The sequence below is a fragment of the Odocoileus virginianus genome, chromosome 8 (genome assembly GCF_023699985.2).
Source record: "Odocoileus virginianus isolate 20LAN1187 ecotype Illinois chromosome 8, Ovbor_1.2, whole genome shotgun sequence".
NCBI lineage: Eukaryota > Metazoa > Chordata > Mammalia > Artiodactyla > Cervidae > Odocoileus > Odocoileus virginianus.
Window position 1 is genome coordinate 2,280,397 of NC_069681.1, and position 21,313 is coordinate 2,301,709.

General features: G+C 37.1%; 1 protein-coding gene across 5 annotated transcripts in view; it reads left to right on the forward strand.

Moving 5' to 3' along the window:
- The window catches only part of DIAPH3 (diaphanous related formin 3), a 549,655-nt gene that overhangs the window by 177,592 nt on the left and 350,750 nt on the right, over positions 1-21,313 (forward strand). For all 5 annotated transcript variants that reach the window (XM_070471159.1, XM_070471157.1, XM_070471160.1 and 2 more), the window contains 5 exons: positions 4,480-4,590; positions 4,879-4,997; positions 5,793-5,909; positions 14,764-14,882; positions 17,514-17,578. In XM_070471159.1, coding sequence (XP_070327260.1) covers positions 4,480-4,590; positions 4,879-4,997; positions 5,793-5,909; positions 14,764-14,882; positions 17,514-17,578 — 531 coding nt within the window. The remainder of the gene's footprint in view (positions 1-4,479; positions 4,591-4,878; positions 4,998-5,792; positions 5,910-14,763; positions 14,883-17,513; positions 17,579-21,313) is intronic.

Below are 21,313 nucleotides of genomic sequence, written 5' to 3' on the forward strand. Positions count from 1 at the left end.
TACTTTGCTGATTAAGTGATGTTAATTCCTGTGTGTGTCTTTGTCTTGCTGTTTAATTTCTGTCTACTTCTAATGATTTTCCTTTGATCAGTTGCCTTGTTCTAAGATTGCCTTTGACAAGCTCTGTCCCTCTTACTGAATATCTTTGCGATTTTTGCTTACAGTTTATGTGTCCCTTGTTATACGTCTAGTCAAGGCTGTGGTTTTTCCAGTGGTCTTTACTTTCTAGCTCATGTCGTTGCTGACACTTTCCCCACCGCTTGTGATTGCGGTTTTGGCTACGTGTTTTCCTCATCCTTGGCTGTGTGGGTTTTGTAGTGCGTTTTCAGTTTGTTGCTGCTCTTGAGGAAATCCTCAGCTATCCTGAATTCTAGCTGACATGCCTGTGTGCACATGTGCAGATATGTCTTTATAGCTAGAAGTTATGTTAAAAGTAGCTTTTCTCATGTAAGCTTCCTTTCTGATAATGGGGGCTAGAGTAACAATTAAGTTTATAACATTTACTTTCTAAATCATTAAAATGGAGTCCATGATCTAACACCTAGAGATGCCTTGTTTTAACCAAAGGTCAATAAGCAGTTTTTCTAAAGTGTTAATAAAGTGTTTCTAAACACACGTTTGCAGTAAGGAGGAGAATATTTTAGGGTCAGTTTAATTGTATGCTTTCATGTACTGGTTGTTGATGGGACATGAGAGAGAGAGTTTTCCAAGTGGAAGAGCAGTTCTGGCCCTTTGTAGAAACTGCTTGTTAAGTCACCATTTTGCCAGATGCAGTGGTCATGATCTTATTTGACACAGTTGATCACTCTCCCTGTTGACACACTTTCCTCCCATATTTTTCAGACTTCTCCTTGTTTGTTTTCTACCACATTATATCCTTCTACTTTTCTTTAACTCATTTCTCCAATCTGTAACTCAAAACCTACAGTTGAAATTGATGAAACTGAAATGTCCCAGCCAGTCTTGGACCTCTTCTCTCTCTCTCTTTCTCTCTCTCTCTCTTCTCCTTTCTTGATGATCATCTGAGATTTGGCTTTTACATGCAATTGCTATGGTAATCTCTTTCTTGAACTAGGGTCTCCTATATCCAATTTCCTTTTCTACTTCTTTGGATAAGGATCAATATTAGGTATTTCCAACTTAACATCTCTAAAATGGAACTCCTGATCTTTCTTCCCAAACCTGTTTCCTCTGTTTATCCGTATTTATTTTCCATCTTAATAAATGACTGTCAGCTTTTAAATTGCTCTGGTCAGAAATTGTGGAGTCAGTCTTGACTCCTCCCTTTCTTTAGTAGTGATTTCTGTCTTTTTCTTTTCATAGTTGTGTCCCCAGTACCAATAAGTCCTTAGTAGACATCACTAACAGGCTTGGAAGGAATGAAATGCATAACCTAATAAACAGAGAGGGTCTGATGCCCCAAGATAGAGCCTTTATTTAACTTAGGATGCTCCCAGGAGGAGGGCAGAAACTCCTGTTTTCTTACCCCCTTCATTTATCAGTTCTGGGGTGAGGTAGCTTTTGTCTGCCTTTCAAACTGTTAGTATGGCATACTTAATGCAAATTAATGGAGATCATATATACTATGCTATTGGAACATCAAGCAGAACATGATGATTAATTCCTTATGATGAATATCACAATTTCATTATTTCCTGGAGTTTCTGTTAATATCCTGGCATTCAATAAGTAAGTTTTTAAATGAATATGTGATTCCTAATGTACATTTCATTTTTAAAAGCAGGATTTATTCTAGTCTTCCTGTGAAATTTGTTTCTCTCCTTGCATTTCATGTGTCTATTAATACTCCCACCTCCTATCTTGTTGAAATACAAAGGCAGGAGAACTCTCAAATTCTTTTCTTTGGTCTCAATCACATGTTCACCCAGCCATCACATGTTTTAGAAAGGTTGTTCAAGACCTCCTCATTGCTCACTGAGGTTACCGCTATGATAGCTTTATTTCCCTGCCATGCTGTGTGGCGTGTGGGATCTTAGGTTCATGACCAGGGATCGAACCTGTGGCCCTTGCATTGGAAGCTTTGTGTCTCAGCCATTGGATCATTAGGGGAGTCCTAAGATCACTTCTTCACTTAATCTGTTACCTCTATTATTACCTCTCCTCTGCATGAAATCCTTTATGATTCTCCCTATTTCCAGCTGAACCAGCACTCTCTGATTTGGCCTAGGAGGCTGTGCTTCACCTGTCTGGCCTCATCTTTAATGAGTCCTTCCCCTGCTCTCTTACTTACTACCTTTACAGACTGCTCAGAAAATCTGAATTCCTTGTGATTCGACAGAAGGGCCCAGGGCTTTGAATATGTTAACTCTTATATTTGAGCACCTTGGTCTTCCTCTTCATCTGGCTGCCTGTCTTCCAATTAATCCTTGAGAGTCAGTTCTGCTCCTCAGCTGTCCTTGTTTTTATTACTGTCCCCGTATGCTCATATAATATATTCTCATGTATCTGTTAGGGTATATTTTTGTTATTGTACCTACTTATCTTCACTAGGGTAGACAACGTGTGCCGTTTTACCTTTTAGTTCCTGAGCCTTTTCTACTGTCTATAGAAGTTGATTTATATACTGGTATGCTGTATCAGTGTGAAATCATGTGGTAAAACAGGTCCAAATATCTCAGTGTATGTATTAAAAACCTAGAAGGAACTCTTTGGTCTTTACCTTGACTATAGAATTCTTCATCTGTAAGAAAATAAATCAATACATTTTACTGTATGTAGACATATGTTTACAGGCTATAAATTAATCAAAGAGTGGGTATAGGTCGTGATAATGGTAAATTACCATTAGAATTGGGAAAGGATCTTAAAGAATTAAATTCATTATTTCACTTTGTCAATTTCCTATTTTTCCTTTTATTGGAAATTGCCTTTAAAATGTTTCCTGGAAGCAATTTGGATGATCCTTTCCACTTCTTTCTCCTTAATTTTGTGCTAATATTGTTCTATATATATTGACTTTCCATTTAGGTGATATTTGCTGCTAATTTTTAGGTTGTTTATTTTTGCTGCTTTCTTTGAGTTGTCTATAATTTGCATCTTTTCTGGAAACCTGGTGACTAATGCTAATTTAATTTCTCAACGTATAGAAACATGATTTGTATGCTGTTTGAGATCTTTTATAATGCTGAAAAAAAATTTGTGGGTACTGGGTAATGACTGGCAAGGAAGTGCAAAGAAAGCCTTTTAAACTTGACTTTTTGACATGAACTGTTTACAGTTGAGTGAACATGTACTGAAAGGTAGACTCTGTTTTAAGTTTTTCTTCTCTTTTTTTTCTAAATATGTTTTTCTTTTCCCTCTCTTTCAGATTTTGACAGTAGAGGCATGCTGGCCAGATTTTAGTGTTTAGATATCAAATAGAACAATTACAATATATTTCAACCAGCTGGAACTCAGACCCCTGTTGGTGTTTTAATCCCAAAATGGCATTTTAAATTCATATAGACCTTGCCTTAAGGGATGGAGAAAGGACAGTTTAGAGAGCAGCATGAGGTTAAACATATTGATCAGTACGCTAGTCTTTCTTGTTGGCTTTTGGTAGAATGTAGACTTAGAAAAATAACCATCGACAACAATGAAGAATTCTTTGCCTGCCTAGAAACAGTCTCCTTTGTTTTCATTATATAGATTTTTGATAATGAAAGATACAGTTCAGCCAGTAATTAAAAAAAAAATGATATCCAAGTTGAAAGTTGGAGTTCCAGGGTGAAAGTTGAGAAAATATGATTTTTAATTTTTAGTGCAGTTGGCCATGTTATTTCTTTATGTCTTCTTAATAAACATAACATACAGTAGGTCTGAATTTTTGTCAAAGTGTAGGGACCGGTGCCTGGTCAGTTAAGTAAGTAAGTGTTAGTTGCTCAGTTGTGCCTGACTCTTTGTGACCCCATTGACTGCAGCCCATCAGGCTCCTCTGTCCATGAGATTTTCCAGGCAAGGATACTGGAGTGGGTTGCCATTTCCTTCTCCAGGGGATCTTCCCAACCCAGGGACCAAATCAGTAATTAGCCTTGCAATGTTCATAATACAGTTTTTGGTTATAGCAACCCCATTAACTAGATGCATGCCTTAGTTAATTCTTATTGACTTAAAGTCTTTGGGTTTCTCTTGATGAATAGGAAGTTATTTTATTATCCTAGTTTAGCTAAATGTTACCTAAGGATATTTATAGTTTTTCAACTAATGTGTGTTCAGTTTATGTCTTGTGTGTATGGAATGATATTTTTGGACAAGAACTTAACTTTTGGTTGGAGAGAATTAAAAACTCCACTGAAAATATATTTCTTGTATAATTTATAATTGACTAAAGTATTTTACATTCAAATTATCGTTTTAATAGACTCACCTGTGAAGGAAGATATTTGATAATACTTGGAACACAGCCTTGATGTCTCAGTGCTATTACTCCTTTTTAAATGTCTGATCCAAGTCTAAGTCTTGCTGTGTAATTTATTATAGGTAGCGTGTATGCAGCTCATCAATGCTCTTGTTACATCTCCTGATGACTTGGACTTCAGGCTTCACATCAGAAATGAATTTATGCGTTGCGGATTGAAAGAGATATTGCCAGTAAGTGCCCTGCAGTCTTCTTATTAATATTTAAATTAGAGAAGTACTTGAGTAGGGGGAAATTTAGATAAATTACTTTCAAGAATAATTTATCTATGGGAAAAAAGGCTTGAGTATAAAATCTATTTTTGAAATACAGACGATAAGTTTTGAGTATTAGTTAACACTTTTAAGTCTTTGAATGCTATAAATCAAATTGAGTGGTTTCTTTATTGTTTATATTTTTCATTAATTTTTTGCATTATTAAAACCAAACAGTTCCTCATAATTTCAATTTAATATCTGTAGAATTTAAAACATATTAAGAATGATGGCTTGGATATCCAACTTAAAGTCTTTGATGAGCATAAGGAAGAAGATTTGATGGAGTTCTCCCATCGCCTTGAAGATATTAGAGCTGAATTTGAATATCCTTTTGTCTGATGTCCAATCAAATATGTATTAATTACTAATAATTGCTGCTAAATCTTAAACAGTCAGCCCCTAACCCTAAAATGTTAAACTTCTGAAGCCATTTCTAGGTAAATGCTATAAAATCAAAACTTTATTGAATCAGAGGGATGTTCGTATAAACCTTTTTATTTTATTAGTTTATATGTGTTTTTATGAAAACATGCTTATATAAATGAATGTTGCACGTTAAAACTGGATACTGGAGGCCTCTTAATGTGCACATGTGCAGTCTGTTCTTTCTGTTTGGAGCCCTGCTGCCCCCAGTGCTTTCTGGCATTAGGAGTAGGCCCTTTAGCCTGCTGGTCATTTCTGCCCTGTACCTTGCATGTATTTTCTTACGAGCCTTGGCTGGCTTTGTGCCTCTGCAGACGTCTATGTTTTGCCGCATCTCTGTCTTCCACGAGGGTGCGCCGTGGTAGGTAATGCCTGGCACCGGCTCTCTCGGTCATGGCTGCCCCAGAGCCCAGTGCCGCCTTCGTGAGCAGCTCTCTGCCGCTCTGCCAGAGCGCCTTGGCGCGAGAGGGGAGACTGGCTAGAGCAGGCTGTGGAGGGGAGGCCGGAGAGTGTCGTGCGGCCTCCCTCTGCTCTCACAGCTGGCCACACGCGCTTTATCACATGCTCGGTCTATGCGGCCCTGGTTTGGACTAAGACAGCATCTTCTGAGGCCTTACACAGCAGATTCCGTGTCACTTACTGCCGTTGTTGGGTGTAGAGGGCAAATAAATCCACATATTCCTTAATCAGTTTACTGAAGCGAATGATCTTTACAACATGCTGTGGAACACAGTTAAGGAAACCAGAGCAGAGGGGTATTTCATTTCAATTCTGCAGCATCTTTTGCTGATTCGAAATGATTATTTTATAAGGTAAGAGGAAGCTATATTCTAATATTTTCTTTCACTAATAAAATTATATTGTGAAATTCACCAGCTGTTTGATTTGAACATGCACATATTTTAAAGATTTCTTTCTTTCATAGTATTAATTCATAGTCTACAGTGTTTCCTATGGGCATATATTTAGATAGATGATGGTATAAAATGATATTACTATTACTTTTTAAGCTCTAGCAGATTCTTGGTTACAATTTTTCATCTGAATAAAAATAAGAACTAGCAACAAATTTACTTATTACTAATGTATTGCATGATGGATAATATTTTCTGCTTAGTCCTTGGGCAGTAGGAATGGTGTTGATAAGTTTCTTTTCATAAGTTATAAAAAAGATACTAAAACATCACTTTTATTAGTGTTTAAGTAGCTAGAAAGTTCCTTAATAGTACAGTTATGTTTAATGTTGCTAATGTATCAGAAAGCTATACAAGTAACTTTTGAAGTCATTTGGTTATACCTTAGACATCTTGAACTCAACAAATTGTTTAAAGAAATTAACTGTTTTCTGACCACAGTGCAGTAAGATTAGATCTCAATTACAGGAAAAAAATTATTAAAAATTCAAACATATGGAGGCTAAATAACACACATCTGAATAACCAACAAATCATAGAAGAAATCAAAAAAGAAATAAAAATATTCATAGAAATGAATGAAAATGAAAACACAACAACCCAAAACCTATGGGACACTGTAAAAGCAGTGCTAAGGGGAAGGTTCATAGCATTACAAGCTTACCTCAAGAAACAAGAAAAAAGTCAAATAAATAACCTAACTCTACACCTAAAGCAACTAGAGAAGGAAGAAATGAAGAACCCCAGGGTTAGTAGAAGGAAAGAAATCTTAAAAATTAGGGCAGAAATAAATGCAAAAGAAACTGAAGACCATAGCAAAAATCAACAAAGCTAAAAGCTGGTTTTTTGAAAAAATAAACAAAATTGGCAAACCATTAGCAAGACTCATTAAGAAACAAAGGGAGAAGAACCAAATTAACAAAATTAGAAATGAAAATGGAGAGATCACAACAGACAACACTGAAATACAAAGGATCATAAGAGACTACTACCAGCAGCTCTATGCCAATAAAATGGACAACTTGGAAGAAATGGACAAGTTCTTAGAGAAGTATAACTTTCCAAAACTGAACCGGGAAGAAATAGAAGATCTTAACAAACCCATCACAAGCCAGGAAATCGGAACTGTAATCAGAAATCGTCCAGCAAACAAAAGCCCAGGACCAGATGGCTTCACAGCTGAATTCTACCAAAAATTTAGAGAAGAGCTAACACCTATCTTACTCAAACTCTTCCGGAAAATTGCAGAAGAAGGTAAACTTCCAAACTCATTGTATGAGGCCACCATCACCCTAATTCCAAAACCAGACAAAGATGCCACAAAAAAGAAAACTACAGGCCAATATCACTGATGAACATAGATGCAAAAATCCTTAACAAAATTCTAGCAAACAGAATCCAACAACATAATAAAAAAATCATACACCATGACCAAGTGGGCTTTATCCCAGGAATGCAAGGATTCTTTAATATCCGCAAATCAATCAATGTAACACACCACATTAACAAATTGAAAGATAAAAACCATATGATTATCTCAGTAGATGCAGAGAAAGCCTTTGACAAAATTCAACATCCATTTATGATTAAAACTCTTCAGAAAGCAGGAATAGAAGGAACATACCTCAACATAATAAAAGCTATATATGACAAACCCACAACAAGCATTACCCTCAATGGTGAAAAATTGAAAGCATTTCCCCTAAAATCAGGTTCAAGACAAGGATGCCCACTCTCACCACTACTGTTCAACATAGTTTTGGAAGTGTTGGCCACAGCAATCAGGGCAGAAAAATAAGTAAAAGGAATCCAGATAGGAAAAGAAGAAGTGAAACTCTCTCTGTTTGCAGATGACATGATCCTCTACATAGAAAACCCTAAAGACTCTACCAGAAAATTACTAGAGCTAATAAGCGAGTAGAGTAAAGTTGCAGGATATAAAATTAACACACAGAAATCCCTTGCATTCCTATACACTAACAATGAGAAAACAGAAAGAGAAATTAAGGAAACAATACCATTCACCATTGCAACGAAAAGAAAAAAATATTTAGGAGTGTATCTACCTAAAGAAACAAAAGACCTATACATAGAAAACTACAAAACACCGATGAAAGAAATCAAAGAGGACACAAACAGATGGAGAAACATACCATGTTCATGAATTGGAAGAATCAATATTGTCAAAATGGCTATACTACCCAAAGCAATCTACAGATTCAATGCAATCCCTATCGAGCTACCAATGGTATTTTTCACAGAACTAGAACAAATAATTTCACAATATGTATGGAAATACAAAAAACCTCGAATAGCCAAAGTAACCTTGAGAAAGGAGAATGGAACTGGAGGAATCAACCAGCCTGACTTCAGATTATACTACAAAGCCACAGTCATCAAGACAGTATGGTAGTGGCACAAAGACAGAAATATAGATCAATGGAACAGAATAGAAAGCCCAGAGATAAATCCACGAACCTATGGACACCTTATCTTCGACAAAGGAGGCAAGGATATACAACGAAAAAAAGACAACCTCTTTAACAAGTGGTGCTGGGAAAACTGGTCAACCACCTGTAAAAGAATGAAACTAGAACACTTTCTAACACCATACACAAAAATAAAGTCAAATGGATTAAAGATCTAAATGTAAGACCAGAAACTATAAAACTCCTAGAGCAGAACATAGGCAAAACCCTCTCCGACATAAATCACAGCAGGATCCTCTATGACGCACCTCCCAGAATATTGGAAATAAAAGCAAAAATAAACAAATGGGACCTAATGAAACTTAAAAGCTTTTGCACAACAAAGGAAACTATAAGCAAGGTGAAAAGACAGCCCTCAGATTGGGAGAAAATAATAGCAAACGAGGCAACAGACAAAGGATTAATCTCAAAAATATACAAGCAACTCCTGCAGCTCAATTCCAGAAAAGTAAATGACCCAATCAAAAAATGGGCAGAAGAACTAAACAGACATTTCTCCAAAGAAGACATACAGATGGCTAACAAACACATGAAAAGATGCTCAACATCACTCATTATCAGAGAAATGCAAATCAAAACCACAATGAGGTACCATTACACGCCAGTCAGGATGGCTGCTATCCAAAAGTCTACAAGCAATAAATGCTGGAGAGGGTGTGGAGAAAAGGGAACCCTCTTACACTGTTGGTGGGAATTCAAATTAGTACAGCCTCTATGGAGAACAGTGTGGAGATTTCTTAGAAAACTGGAAATAGAACTGCCATATGACCCAGCAATCCCACTTCTGGGCATACACACCAAGGAAACCAGATCTGAAAGAGACACGTGCACCCCAGTGTTCATTGCAGCACTGTTTATAATAGCCAGGGCAAGGAAACAACCTAGATGCCCATCAGCAGATGAATGAATAAGGAAGCTGTGGTACATATACACCATGGAATATTACTCAGCCATTAAAAAGAATTCATTTGAATCAGTTCTAATGAGATGGATGAAACTGGAGCCCATTATACAGAGCGAAGTAAGCCAGAAAGATAAAGACCATTACAGTATACTAACACATATATATGGAATTTAGAAAGATGGTAATGATAACCCTATATGCAAAATAGAAAAAGAGACACAGATGTACAGAACAGACTTTTGGACTCTGTGGGAGAAGGCGAGGGTGGGATGTTTCGAGAGAACAGCATCGAAACATGTATATTATCTAGGGTGAAACAGATCACCAGCCCAGGTTGGGTGCATGAGACAAGTGCTTGGGCCTGGTGCACTGGGAAGACCCAGAGCGATCAGGTGGAGAGGGAGGTGGGAGGGGGGATCGGGATGGGGAATACATGTAAATCCATGGCTGATTCATGTCAATGTATGACAAAAACCACTACAATATTGTAAAGTAATTAGCCTCCAACTAATAAAAATAAATGAAAGAAAAAAGAACCTTGGAAAAAAAAAAGAAATTAACTGTTATCCATATCTTCCTGTAGTTATATGGGTTTCCCATGTGGTTCAGTGGTAAAGAATCCATCTGTCAATGCAAGAGACTCAAGAGATGTAGGTTTGATTCATGGGTTGGGAAGATCTCCTGGTGTAGGAATGGCAACCCACTCCAGTATTCTCGCTTGGAAAATTCCATGGTCAGAGGGGCTTAGCGGGCTACATACATGTCCATGGGGTCACAAAGAGTCAGACATGGCTGAGTAACTGAGCACTTTTTTATTGCTCTTTTATGAAGGAAGTTAAGATCTTTTGAGTATGAAGCCATTTTGGCTGCCATTAACTTTGCTGAAAGTTTTTCTCAAATACTGTGGATAGTATGTCTTTTCTTACTCTGATTTCAAGTAGAAGGAGTTGTTAGTTTCATTCAGGCTGTGTCCTCTGGGTGATGTCAGACGGAGTAATTTAGGTTTTTGATGTACCTAACAAGTGAGCAGTTTTACCTAAACATGGTAAAACTTTAGGTTGCGATGAGTATGGCCGCCTGTTCTACTTCCTTCCTTTGTAGAATTGGCAAATCCCAAGGTCTTCTAAAATATGAATCAGGAACCTGTTAGGCTTCATTTGCTTGTTTCTCAATTTTTATTTAAATAAGACAGTTTATTGAACCACTTTATAAATGCTAGATAAAAAACTAATATTTGATTAAATATGATTTTTGAGAATCATAGGTACCCTAATTGTAACATTGTACTCTTCTGAAAATTTAAAAATAAACTTGAGACTTTCACTCATTCTAAAGTAACCCCATCCTTTTCTTGATCCCTGTATTTTCCAAAAATTTAAGACTGTTGATTGCTTTTGAAGGTTTGAATGTATCCATAGTGTGGCAAAGGGCTTCCCTGGTGGCTTAGTGGTAAAGAATCTACCAGCAATGCAGGAGCCTCAAAAGAAGTGGGTTTGATCCCTGGGTCGGGAAGATCCCTTGGAGGAGAGCTTGGCAACCCACCTCAATATTCTTGGCTGGAGAATTCGATGGATGGGAGCCCGGCAGGCTACAGTCCACAGGGTCACAAAGAGTTGGATGTTGGACACCCCGAAGCAACTTAGCACACACACCTAGTGCTGTAAAGGAGGTTATTTCTTACTTAGGATTCTAGTCCCTTCATCTGTGCTCCGGAGGACATGTGGTTTTTAAACTTCAAAACCGATTGAAAAGCACAACTCTTGTGGGGCATGCTCAGGCAAGCCTATCACTTTAGTAGAATCAACTGTCTAGAGAAATACATTGTAGTGTTAATGAAAATACAAGTCTGTGTGCCTGACTCACAGTGAGGCCAAACAATACTAAGACATTGGAGTTTGGAACAGAGAAAAGTTTACTGCAGAGCCAGGCAAGAAGATGGGTAGCTCATGGTTTAAAATTCCCAAATTCCCCCAAAGGTTTCAACAAAGCCCTTTTATAGGAAAGGTGGGGACGGCCGTGGTTAGTTGGTGCAGACTTCCTGGTGTGAAATTCTTATTCTTGAAGTCAGGTCACAGTCAGGTGAAGATGTTCCTGTAAATCTCTACCAAACAAATGTTCTTCTCTGTCCTGACAACAAAGTGCCAAGTCCCAGGGCACAGCTCTCACCCTCCAAAGTCCAGGTCCTGGCCAAGAGGATGCCCACCTCAGTTGGCGGCTCCCTCAGGGCCAGGTTCCCAGACTGTCCAGCTGCCATCGCTGAGGAGCCTGGCGCCCAGGACCCCACTGGCCCTCTGTTCCTCAGGCCCCCAAAAGGGGGCAGGAGGCAGGGCCCACAGCCTGCGGCCCAGGCCAATGGCTGCCGCTCTTCGCTCACAGAGAAAGAGGTTGCAGAGTGGTTCCCCAGCGCCTCAAGGCCCCGGCTCGTGGGTGGCTGTGGGGAAGGCTCTGGAGCCTCTGTGACGCATCTCTGGCCTCCTCCCTGGGTGCCCAGCTTACCCGCTGGTTCTGGGCCAGGGAACGTGCCAGAGGGCCCCGGGCAGAGGCCAGGGTCCGCTCTTCCCTGACTCCCCCTCATGGCCACGCCCCACTCTTGGCTGACCCCCCCACCCCACCCCCGTCGTGGCTTCCTGGGGGCGGGGCGGGGCCCACTCTAGCACCGACCAACTGCTGAGTGGGACCCGTTGCCAGGTAACGGGGCACAGAGTAGTGTTGCCTAGCAACGGCTACACGCTGAGGGCTGCTTTGGTCTGTCATAGTAGCATTATCAAAGTGTTATTAGTGAGCCATAGAAGTTCCTCTCCTTTGGTCAGTTTTTCAGTATCACCTTTGAAGTTTGATAATCATCTGTGTTCCCTTCTTCTTTGACTTTTTCAGCCCAAGGCCCTTGGTCTTCATTCCAGATCCGGTTGCTATGAAGGCAGAGTTCTTCCTGTGACTGCTTAGTCAAGACCCCACTGGTTCTTTCCCATGGACCAAAATTCTCATTCATTTATTAGTTTGTTGTTGTTTATTCTTCTTTTAAAAATTTATTTTATAATTAAAGGATAATTGGTTTACAGAATTTTGTTGTTTTCTGTTAAACCTCAACAGGAATCAGCCATAGGTGTACATGTACCCCCTCCCTTTTGAATCTCCCTCCCTTCTCTCTCCCCATCCCACCCCCTAGATTGTTTATTCTTATAGTGGGAATATATTTATTACAGAATAGAGTCAGAATTATGGTCATTTACATAATACTTTTGCTATATATTCTTTAAAATTCTTTTGTATTTACCTTTTAGTTCACATACAGTAAATTTTACTTTTGTTGTGCAGTCCTGTGTACCTTGTTCTTTTCAGTTTACCTCTTCATTTTTTTGGTTTTGCTATCTCAAGTGGACCTGGATTTTACCTTTCATAGATCTTCAGTTTTCTGGACATTTTCAGTTGATGAACATTTAGAATTAATATTGATAATTAATAAACAAAATTTCTAAAGCTTTTAATCTAATTTTTATTGTAGAGTGCAAAATATTCTCACTTAAAAGAATTCAATCTATGAATTTAAATCTTTGCTCACTTTTGCTTTTGGGACAAAAGGAAATTTTATGAAATGGAACTCAGTTGGAAAATATACAGCAAAGGCCACACGAAAATTCAAATGCAGCAAGTTAATTGGAAGGTGGATAGAAGATCAAATTCAATTCTGTAACAAATTATTGATGGCTTATTGTGTGCAAAATAGCATGTGAGTTGAATGTGCATGGAGATAGTTTCTGATTTTGGTTAAAAAACTGCAGAGAAAGTGAAGTTGACTTCAAAATATTCTCCAACAAAAATTACATTTTATATTAGTGAAGTAATCACATTTATATTTATTCCTTAATTAGGTTGTTTACATATTATTCTAACATTCACTACCTTACTAATATCTCACATCAAGATTATTTTCTAGATTTACGTTTCTGGAATCCATAAGTATATTGTTCTTTACTTTTGTTACCTTGCTGAAAGAGTTTCTGCATCAGTTTTCATCTGCATTATAAATGAGCTCATAATTTAGAATGGTGGAACTGAGAAAGCATTTAATGAAATTATAGTTTTTAAAAAATTACACAAAATAACTTGTGTTAATTTAAATGTTTTATTAAAACAACATCAAGATAACATTAAAAAGAGTAAAAAAGGGACAGAATGTGTCATCTCAATTTTTAAAAGTGATAGAAATGTGTGCAATTTATATATAAATACCTCAAGTGTAAATATGGTTATTACAGCTAAGATATTAGCTAGGGGATTATTTCTTTAAAAGAAGTTGTGAAAGTTGAGGAAAGCAATGATTATGCCTTCTTGCCTTGATCTGTACCTAAGAATACTGTCTTAAATAGTCACTCTATGACAGTTAATGAACATTTTCTTATTTGCTAATGTTGAACTCTATTTTATTCAGTGTAATAAATGGTTTATTGGGTGTAAGTAAGTAAGTCCAGAGCTGCAGGTCATAGATTATAGGGATGGAAAGCTGAAGTTGCTGAGGTGCCATCACATACATAGTGAGAAGAAGGTGGAGAGGAAAAACTGTGCAAAATGTCATTGAAAAGAAGTAAGTCTTCCTGAGTGGTTGGGATGGAGGCCTATGCCCCCCGCCCCTGCCCATAACTGTAGTTTGGTTTTGTTTGTAAAATCTTTTGCATTTGTTGGCTTGAGTTGTTTCAAAGGATTTCTGTAACTTGTTACTCATGCAGGTGGACTGAACCTAATTGTAGTTACAAATGAAGCCTGTTGAGGATTTTAATTAAATTAAAACTTTGGAGAAAAATTGTTAAACTGAATTTTTCTAGCTTGAAGTAAAAAATATTCATTTGATATTGTTTATAACTCACATTATCCCAAACATTGTAAAAGCAGTGAACTGTATGGTTTTAAGAACCTTCCAGATAATTTTTTAGAAAATATGTCTTCTGATTTGTAAAATAAAATGAATTAATGGTAACCCTTTCAGTACGGTATAGTGATAGGCTGATGATCTCTGCTGAGGACTGTGTTTAAGCATGTATCAGTATCACTTCATTTGAATATTCTCTTTTTCACTGCCTACTAATTAACTCAAGTATCTGACTTTCATAAGAAAATGATCTTTAATGCACACTGTATTTATAACTAAAAGATTATGAAAACATTAATGTGTTAAAATCATTAGAAGGAAAGTGACATTTGTATTTACTGTCACTCCCATGTTAAGTCTGTTATATCAACTGTTAAAACTGCACAGTAGTATATTATTGAACTGGAAATCAAGCTACTGAATGAAATAGCTTTGTTTTGATGTAAAGTTACACTGATAAATTGAGTGTACCTTTATTCTTTTTCTTGGTTCTAGGCAACAGTACTTCAAATTAATTGACGAGTGTGTATCTCAGATTGTACTGCATAGAGATGGGATGGATCCAGACTTCACATATCGAAAAAGACTAGACTTAGATTTAAGTCAGTTTGTTGGTGAGTGTGTCACTGTTATTTAAATGGAAATACCTTCTGTTCCTTACCCATGGGTTAGCACTAGAGTGTTGTTTCTTGCAACGTGGACTCTGGAGGGTCCTGGATACCCTTTCAGAAGGTCCTGCTAGTCAAATCTATTTTCACAATGGTACTGAGGCATTATTTGCCTTTTTCACTATCTTGATATTTGCAGAACAATATTGAGAAAACTGCTGGCACCCTGTTGTGAAGCAAGGCAGTAGCACCAAACCTCAGTAGCCCTGGGGATTCTTTGGTAAAACAAAAGAAATGAAACTGCTGTTTTTTACTTAAGAATGTCCTTGATAAAGAACTAAAAAATATTAATTTTATTAGACATTTACCTTTGTGTATACAAATTTCAATATTCTGTGTGAACATATTGTATGTGTGAGTCACTTGTGCTGCAAACCCCAAGAGGAAGCACTTGTGTAATTGCCTGAGTCGCCAGCTGAGATGCCTGCTGTTTTTTTTTTTAATCTTTGAAAAAGTGATTGTTACAAAAACTGTAGCTACTTAGATGTGAGTGTTTGGCACACACTTTCCTAAGAATGAAATGAAGATAGACTATGTTGCCAATGATAAAATCCAAGCATTTATGTAAAAATTTGAGTTTGGAAAACTTGTATTTGCTACTGTCATCTTGGCAGCGCTAAATTTTTTTTCTGATGAGATTAGTGGTGATATTACCCTATACGATTATTTTGATACTGTATGATGAGATGTATCACCATTTGAAGGATCTGTATGACCCTGTAAACCACTCTTTCCCAGATGACCAAGGCTTGATGTGTCTCAATGATTTATAAGTAACAGAGTGCAAAACAGTCTTTGAAATGATATGTGATTCCACATGGTAACTAATGTTTAAGAAGTTACCATATGTCAAATCTTGACTTAATATTCAAAGAGTATTATTTGCATGAAGTTGTTTTTTTCCTCATAAAATATTTGAGTTCAGGAAGAAGTGTGAGGTGCATAGAATGAGAAGGTAGTAGATAATACTAATGACACTGGTAAAGCAAATGCTTGTTTCTTTCCCTAAGAGAGAAGAAATAAGAAGTTCTTGGGGGTAGGAGGGACATAGAAATAAAGGAAAATATTCTCTAAATGTACAGCAAACTAAAACATGGAATGATTTTGAATAGTGTCTGAAGAGAAAGTTTTTTCTACCTGGACATTAGGAATATTTTTCTTGAGTAGGTGAAAGGTTTTGACATTGAATTCTTGAGAAGGAAATAAAATCTTTGAATACTTCTTGGCTATATAAGTGAAATTAGTTACATATTTAAATAAATTCATTCTGTTAATTGATTATAGATGTTTCAAATAAACTTATAGACACAATGCAGAAGACTTAAATACAGAAGACAGTTTCACTGTGTTAACATGCTTAGGTGGATGTTGGAATGTATAGGAATATACATTATATTACAATATATTACAATATAGGATGTTGGAAAGTATAGGGCACAGATAACATAATAAGGTGGGATTCAAGAGATGCTGTCTATGCGATAGGAATCAGAGGATTGAGTATTAATTTAGTGCTACAGAGCCAGCCAAGTGAAAAAAAGTTATAGAATTAGGATTATACAGGAAAGTATAACTTAGGAAGTTATCCATAATGCCCTACATAGTTAAATCAAGAAATAACTGTGTACACACTGTATTTAGAGTTGAGCAGCTAACCACCAAAGTAATCTAATACAGAAAGAGCTGCAAGTGGCCCCATTCAGGAAGTGGGGCTAGTTTTGGATGCAGTGATTTGGTTGATTCTTGCTTTTCATAAGTTTTGTAGTATGTTTTATTAAACAATGTTCGTTATTACTTTCATTAAAAAAGAAAGAAGGGATATAGTACATCATGAGACATCCATATGAATTACTTCTCCTGTGAAGCGTCCCGTCCTGTGGATTCCTATCAGAGCTTTATAATCTATTATTAGTGGATATTTATTTGCAGTTTTTTGCTAACACTATTTTAATGAATCTTCTTACTTAAAAGCAAAGTCCTGGAAATAGAATTACTGGGTGAAAGAAAGTATTTATTTTAAATTTTAGTACATATTGCATAGTTTCTTGTTAGCAAAGTTCCTTAACGATACTTCCAACTGTTTTTAGGAGAGTTGGATTCCCCATGCTAGCTCCAGTGCTTGGCATTAGGGATTATTTAATTTTTGCTTATTTCTAATTAAATATTTGTATATTTTCATATTAGGAAAATTCAATTATCTGTTCTTATGGCTTATCAATTTTTAGATTTTTATTCCTAATTTTATGCTCATTGTTATTGTACATTTTCCCCATTTGTATTGACTATCATCTCCTTTTCCTTCAAAATATGAACTGAGGATAGCAACCTTTGTTGCTGTGTACAGTTGAACTCCTCCGTTTGCTTAATACAAGGTTAAAATTGTAGTTGGGTTTATCTTTCCTCTTATATTTTATGACCTTGGTATCATGCTTAGAAAATCGTTCTCCATTATATATTATATACTTCTCCATTTTGTTTATTACTGACATTATTTCTGACTTTTCTCAGTGATTTTTTTCTTTCTAAACTTTTAAAGTAACAGTGAATTTAAGAAAAATTTTATCCTTGCAATTTTAGATATTTGCATAGATGAAGCAAAACTAGAAGAGTTTGAAGAGAAAGCGTCAGAACTTAACAAGAAAGTAAGTAGTTTGAATAACTTTGCAAGACTTACAGGGGGACTCCTGCAGCTATATTTCTGCCTCAGGGACTCTCTGTGTTCTTCCAGTTTCCTCCTTTACTTCCTTTGGGTGTTTGCACAGATGCCATCCTCTGAGAACTTCCTATTTAAACATTTAAACTCCTCACTCCCAACTCCAACCCTCCCTATGCTTCTTTCCTTGTTTTTCTACTGTTGTACTTATTGCCATCTGACATGCTACATCATTTATGTATCTGTGTGTGTATATACAAATGTCTTGTCTGTTTCTCCCTCTGTACTAAAATTTATGAAGGGTTTTTGTTAGCTTTATTCACTATTAGCTTTATTCACTATCACAGCACCTAAAACAATTCCTGGACTGAAAACTAAACATATTTTTTGAATGAGTGAATGAACAAATAAATGATTGACAATATAGAGTCAGAATTTTAAGATTGGAGTATTTCTCAAGGCCTCAGATAATTTAGGCCCTTAAGATTGAAATTGTATCTAAAAATTTTAAGTGAAAGTTTAATTTAGTTTTTGTTTTGATTAAAGTTGCTTCATAAGACTAAGCGGAACCATTTAAAGTTGTCTTTTTCATAGATCGTAAGTATTGGATGTCAGCAGTTTCATTTGTTCCTGTCCCAGTAGTGTTGTTGACCATCCAGCCATTGTGCTTTTGTCTCTACTTAGTGGGTACCTATTAGACTGGTTCTTGATCTTAACATTTTATTTTTAAATTTTATTATTTTTTGTTGTTGGAGTCTTCACCTTTTAAGTAGTTTACTCTGATTTGAATTCTTAGGGCTGGTTCCTTTCGTTGGAGGAATCATGGTAGTAACTGCTAGCACTACCTCAATGAACATTGTACTCAAGGAACATTTAGACTGAGTTAGACACCATGCCAGAGAGTCTACATTTTTGATGTGTCAAGCCCTAAATGAACCTTGAGAGAATTGTTCATTTTTAATAGACTTTTAAGATAAAACATCTTAGGGCTTCCCTAATAGCTCAGTTGGTAAAGAATCTGCCTGCAATGCAGGAAAGGCCAGTTCAGTTCCTGGGTCAGGAAGATCCCCTGGAGCAGGGAAAGGCTACCCACTCCAGTATTCTTGGGCTTCCCTGGGGGCTCAGTTGGTAAAGAATCCGCCTGCAATGTGGGAGACCTGGGTTCGATCCCTGGGTTGGGAAGATCCCCTGAAGAAGGGAAAGGCTACCCACTCCAGTATTCTGGCCTAGAGAATTCCATGGACTGTATAGTCCACAGGATCACAGAGAGTCGTTCCTGACTGAGTGACTTTAAGCTTCACTTTCTTTTTTTTTTTTTTTTTCCATTTTTATTAGTTGGAGGCTAATTACTTTACAACATTGCAGTGGTTTTTGTCATACATTGAAATGAATTAGCCATGGATTTACATGTATTGCCCATCCCGGTCCCCCCTCCCACCTCCCTCTCCACCCCATCCCTCTGGGTCTTCCCAGTGCACCAGGCCCGAGCACTTGTCTCATGCATCCAACCTGGGCTGGTGATCTGTTTCACCCTAGATATACATGTTTCGATGCTGTTCTCTTGAAACATCCCACCCTCGCCTTCTCCCACAGACAGACTTAAGCTTCACTTTCACATGAAGAACTTTGTAAGGGTCCTGTCTAAGAAGTCCTAAGTTTCACCAAACCCTTAGAGAGTATTATCTCCCCGACCTTTGGCTGCAGGCTCGGATTACAGCTGTGGATATTAACATCGCCATTTTTGCAAAGTGACTTAGTTAATGGGGGAAACAAAGTAATCTATACTTTAAGTGTCATAAGTGTTCCAGTTGATAGATGTTTGTGTTGTATGGTGACCTCTCACCCACTGACTGTATTCCAAGCTCAGTAAATAAGACTTTCACTCACTGTAGGAAAGGAGTAGCAAACTTTCAAGTTACTTGGTTTGAATGAATCTCAGTTTAAATTGGCTTTTATAATCTTTTTTTTTTGGCTTACAGTATTTGTATATGATAACTTTCTCAAAACATTGTTTTAAAATTGTAAGCTTTTAGTGTAAATAGAAGAAAGACCTTGTTCAAGGTTAGTTGTCTCCTTTTAGTCAGCAGTTATGTGTCTTAGGTATATTCAGAAAATATTGTTCACTCCATAAAAGATTTCTATTGCCATACCATTTTGTATGTGTCAGCAAGAATTTTTTCTGATAGCTTTATAAGGACACATGTAAATACTTTGCTTTAGGCAGGAAGCTATCATGGTTGCTAGACACATTCTTTATTTTAATGCATAAATTTGAAAAATGAAGACTAGAAATGTCAGAAAGTACATAGAGAGTATTGAGTTATCAACCTTCTTGTATAGATGCACTAATTCACTTACCTGAGGGAATGAAATTAAGTAGAACCTCAACCTTAACTGTGTTTCTTGACATTTTTGCATGTAATTTTGTAAGTGTAATATTGCTCTACTGACTCCTTTCGGAGAGGAAGCCTATCATTTCAGTTTTTGTAAAGTGCATCTTTAATGGAGATTCATTTTATCCTCAAGGCTACTGTGATTTCACTATGGATATTATAAAAATGCTAAAGCAAAGTTTATATTTCATCTGATCCTTTTATAGGGGAGGATGTAGAAATTTATCTCTCTTGTAAGTAATACAGCTACTCTCAGTATGGTAAAGTTAGTTTAGTAAGCTTTCTTTGAGTGTAGTAACTATGATTCTGGTTGTTTTTATAGTTTTATTTTTGTTCCTATAAATAATTCTTTTTCCTTCTGCATCTTATTCTAAGACCTAAGACAGGACAGTGTACATATTGATATTATGAGAAAGGCTTCTTCATTCTTACTCTCATAAGAATTTAGTTTTCTATTTCTTACTAAGCAGCAGTAAACACTGACTGAGCGGTCATAGAGAGGAGAATAGAGAAAATGACTTCATAGAGATTTTTGAGACTGGGAGATTGAGGACCTTTATGATATTGACATGGTTATTCACCATATAAAGGAAAGTTTGACAGGAATTGGCTGATGATTTCACTCAACAGAAGAGTTTAATTTGTAAATATAAGGCTTTTGGAAAGGTGGTGAATGAAACAGAAAAGGTCTCATTATTAGTGAGCTTCCAGGTTGGTGAGCATTCCTGAGGTGTATGATACTGCATTGTGATGGTTTTGTAATACAGGAGGATAACAGTTGTTGTAGGAAAACCCTGTGTGGTGTGTAAGCCTGTAGGAAGAATCTCGGGTGGCTGGGCAGCACCTGCCCTGGGAAGTGATGCTAATGTGAGCCCTGATGGATGGTGGGAGGCAGCAAGGTGACTGTCCGAGGGGGAGGCACAAGTACATTTATTTTGAATTTCTTATACCAAGCTTAACATCTTCAAAACCAAATTCTTCATTCTTGTCTCTAAAAATGTCATTCCTTCAGATTATAATCCTTTTTTGCCAGCTTTCAAAGCAACAGAACAAGATAACTAAGTTATCTTAGTTATAGCCCTTCGCTCATTCCTCTGTTCAGTCAGATGCTAATTTTTGATTCTGTTTATGTATATATTTTCCCCCTTTTCTTGTGCTGCTTTCTGTTGTGCTCCAGCGGGGCTTGCGTCCCTTCCGGGAAGCTGCAGCGCCACACTGCACTGATGCCCAGCACAGCGTTCCGTCCACCGTCCATGCTGCTGCTCGCTGGGGTTTCCACAGTGCAAGTCTGATTACTTTGCTTTCCTGTGATAAATACTCTAAAAGTTGTC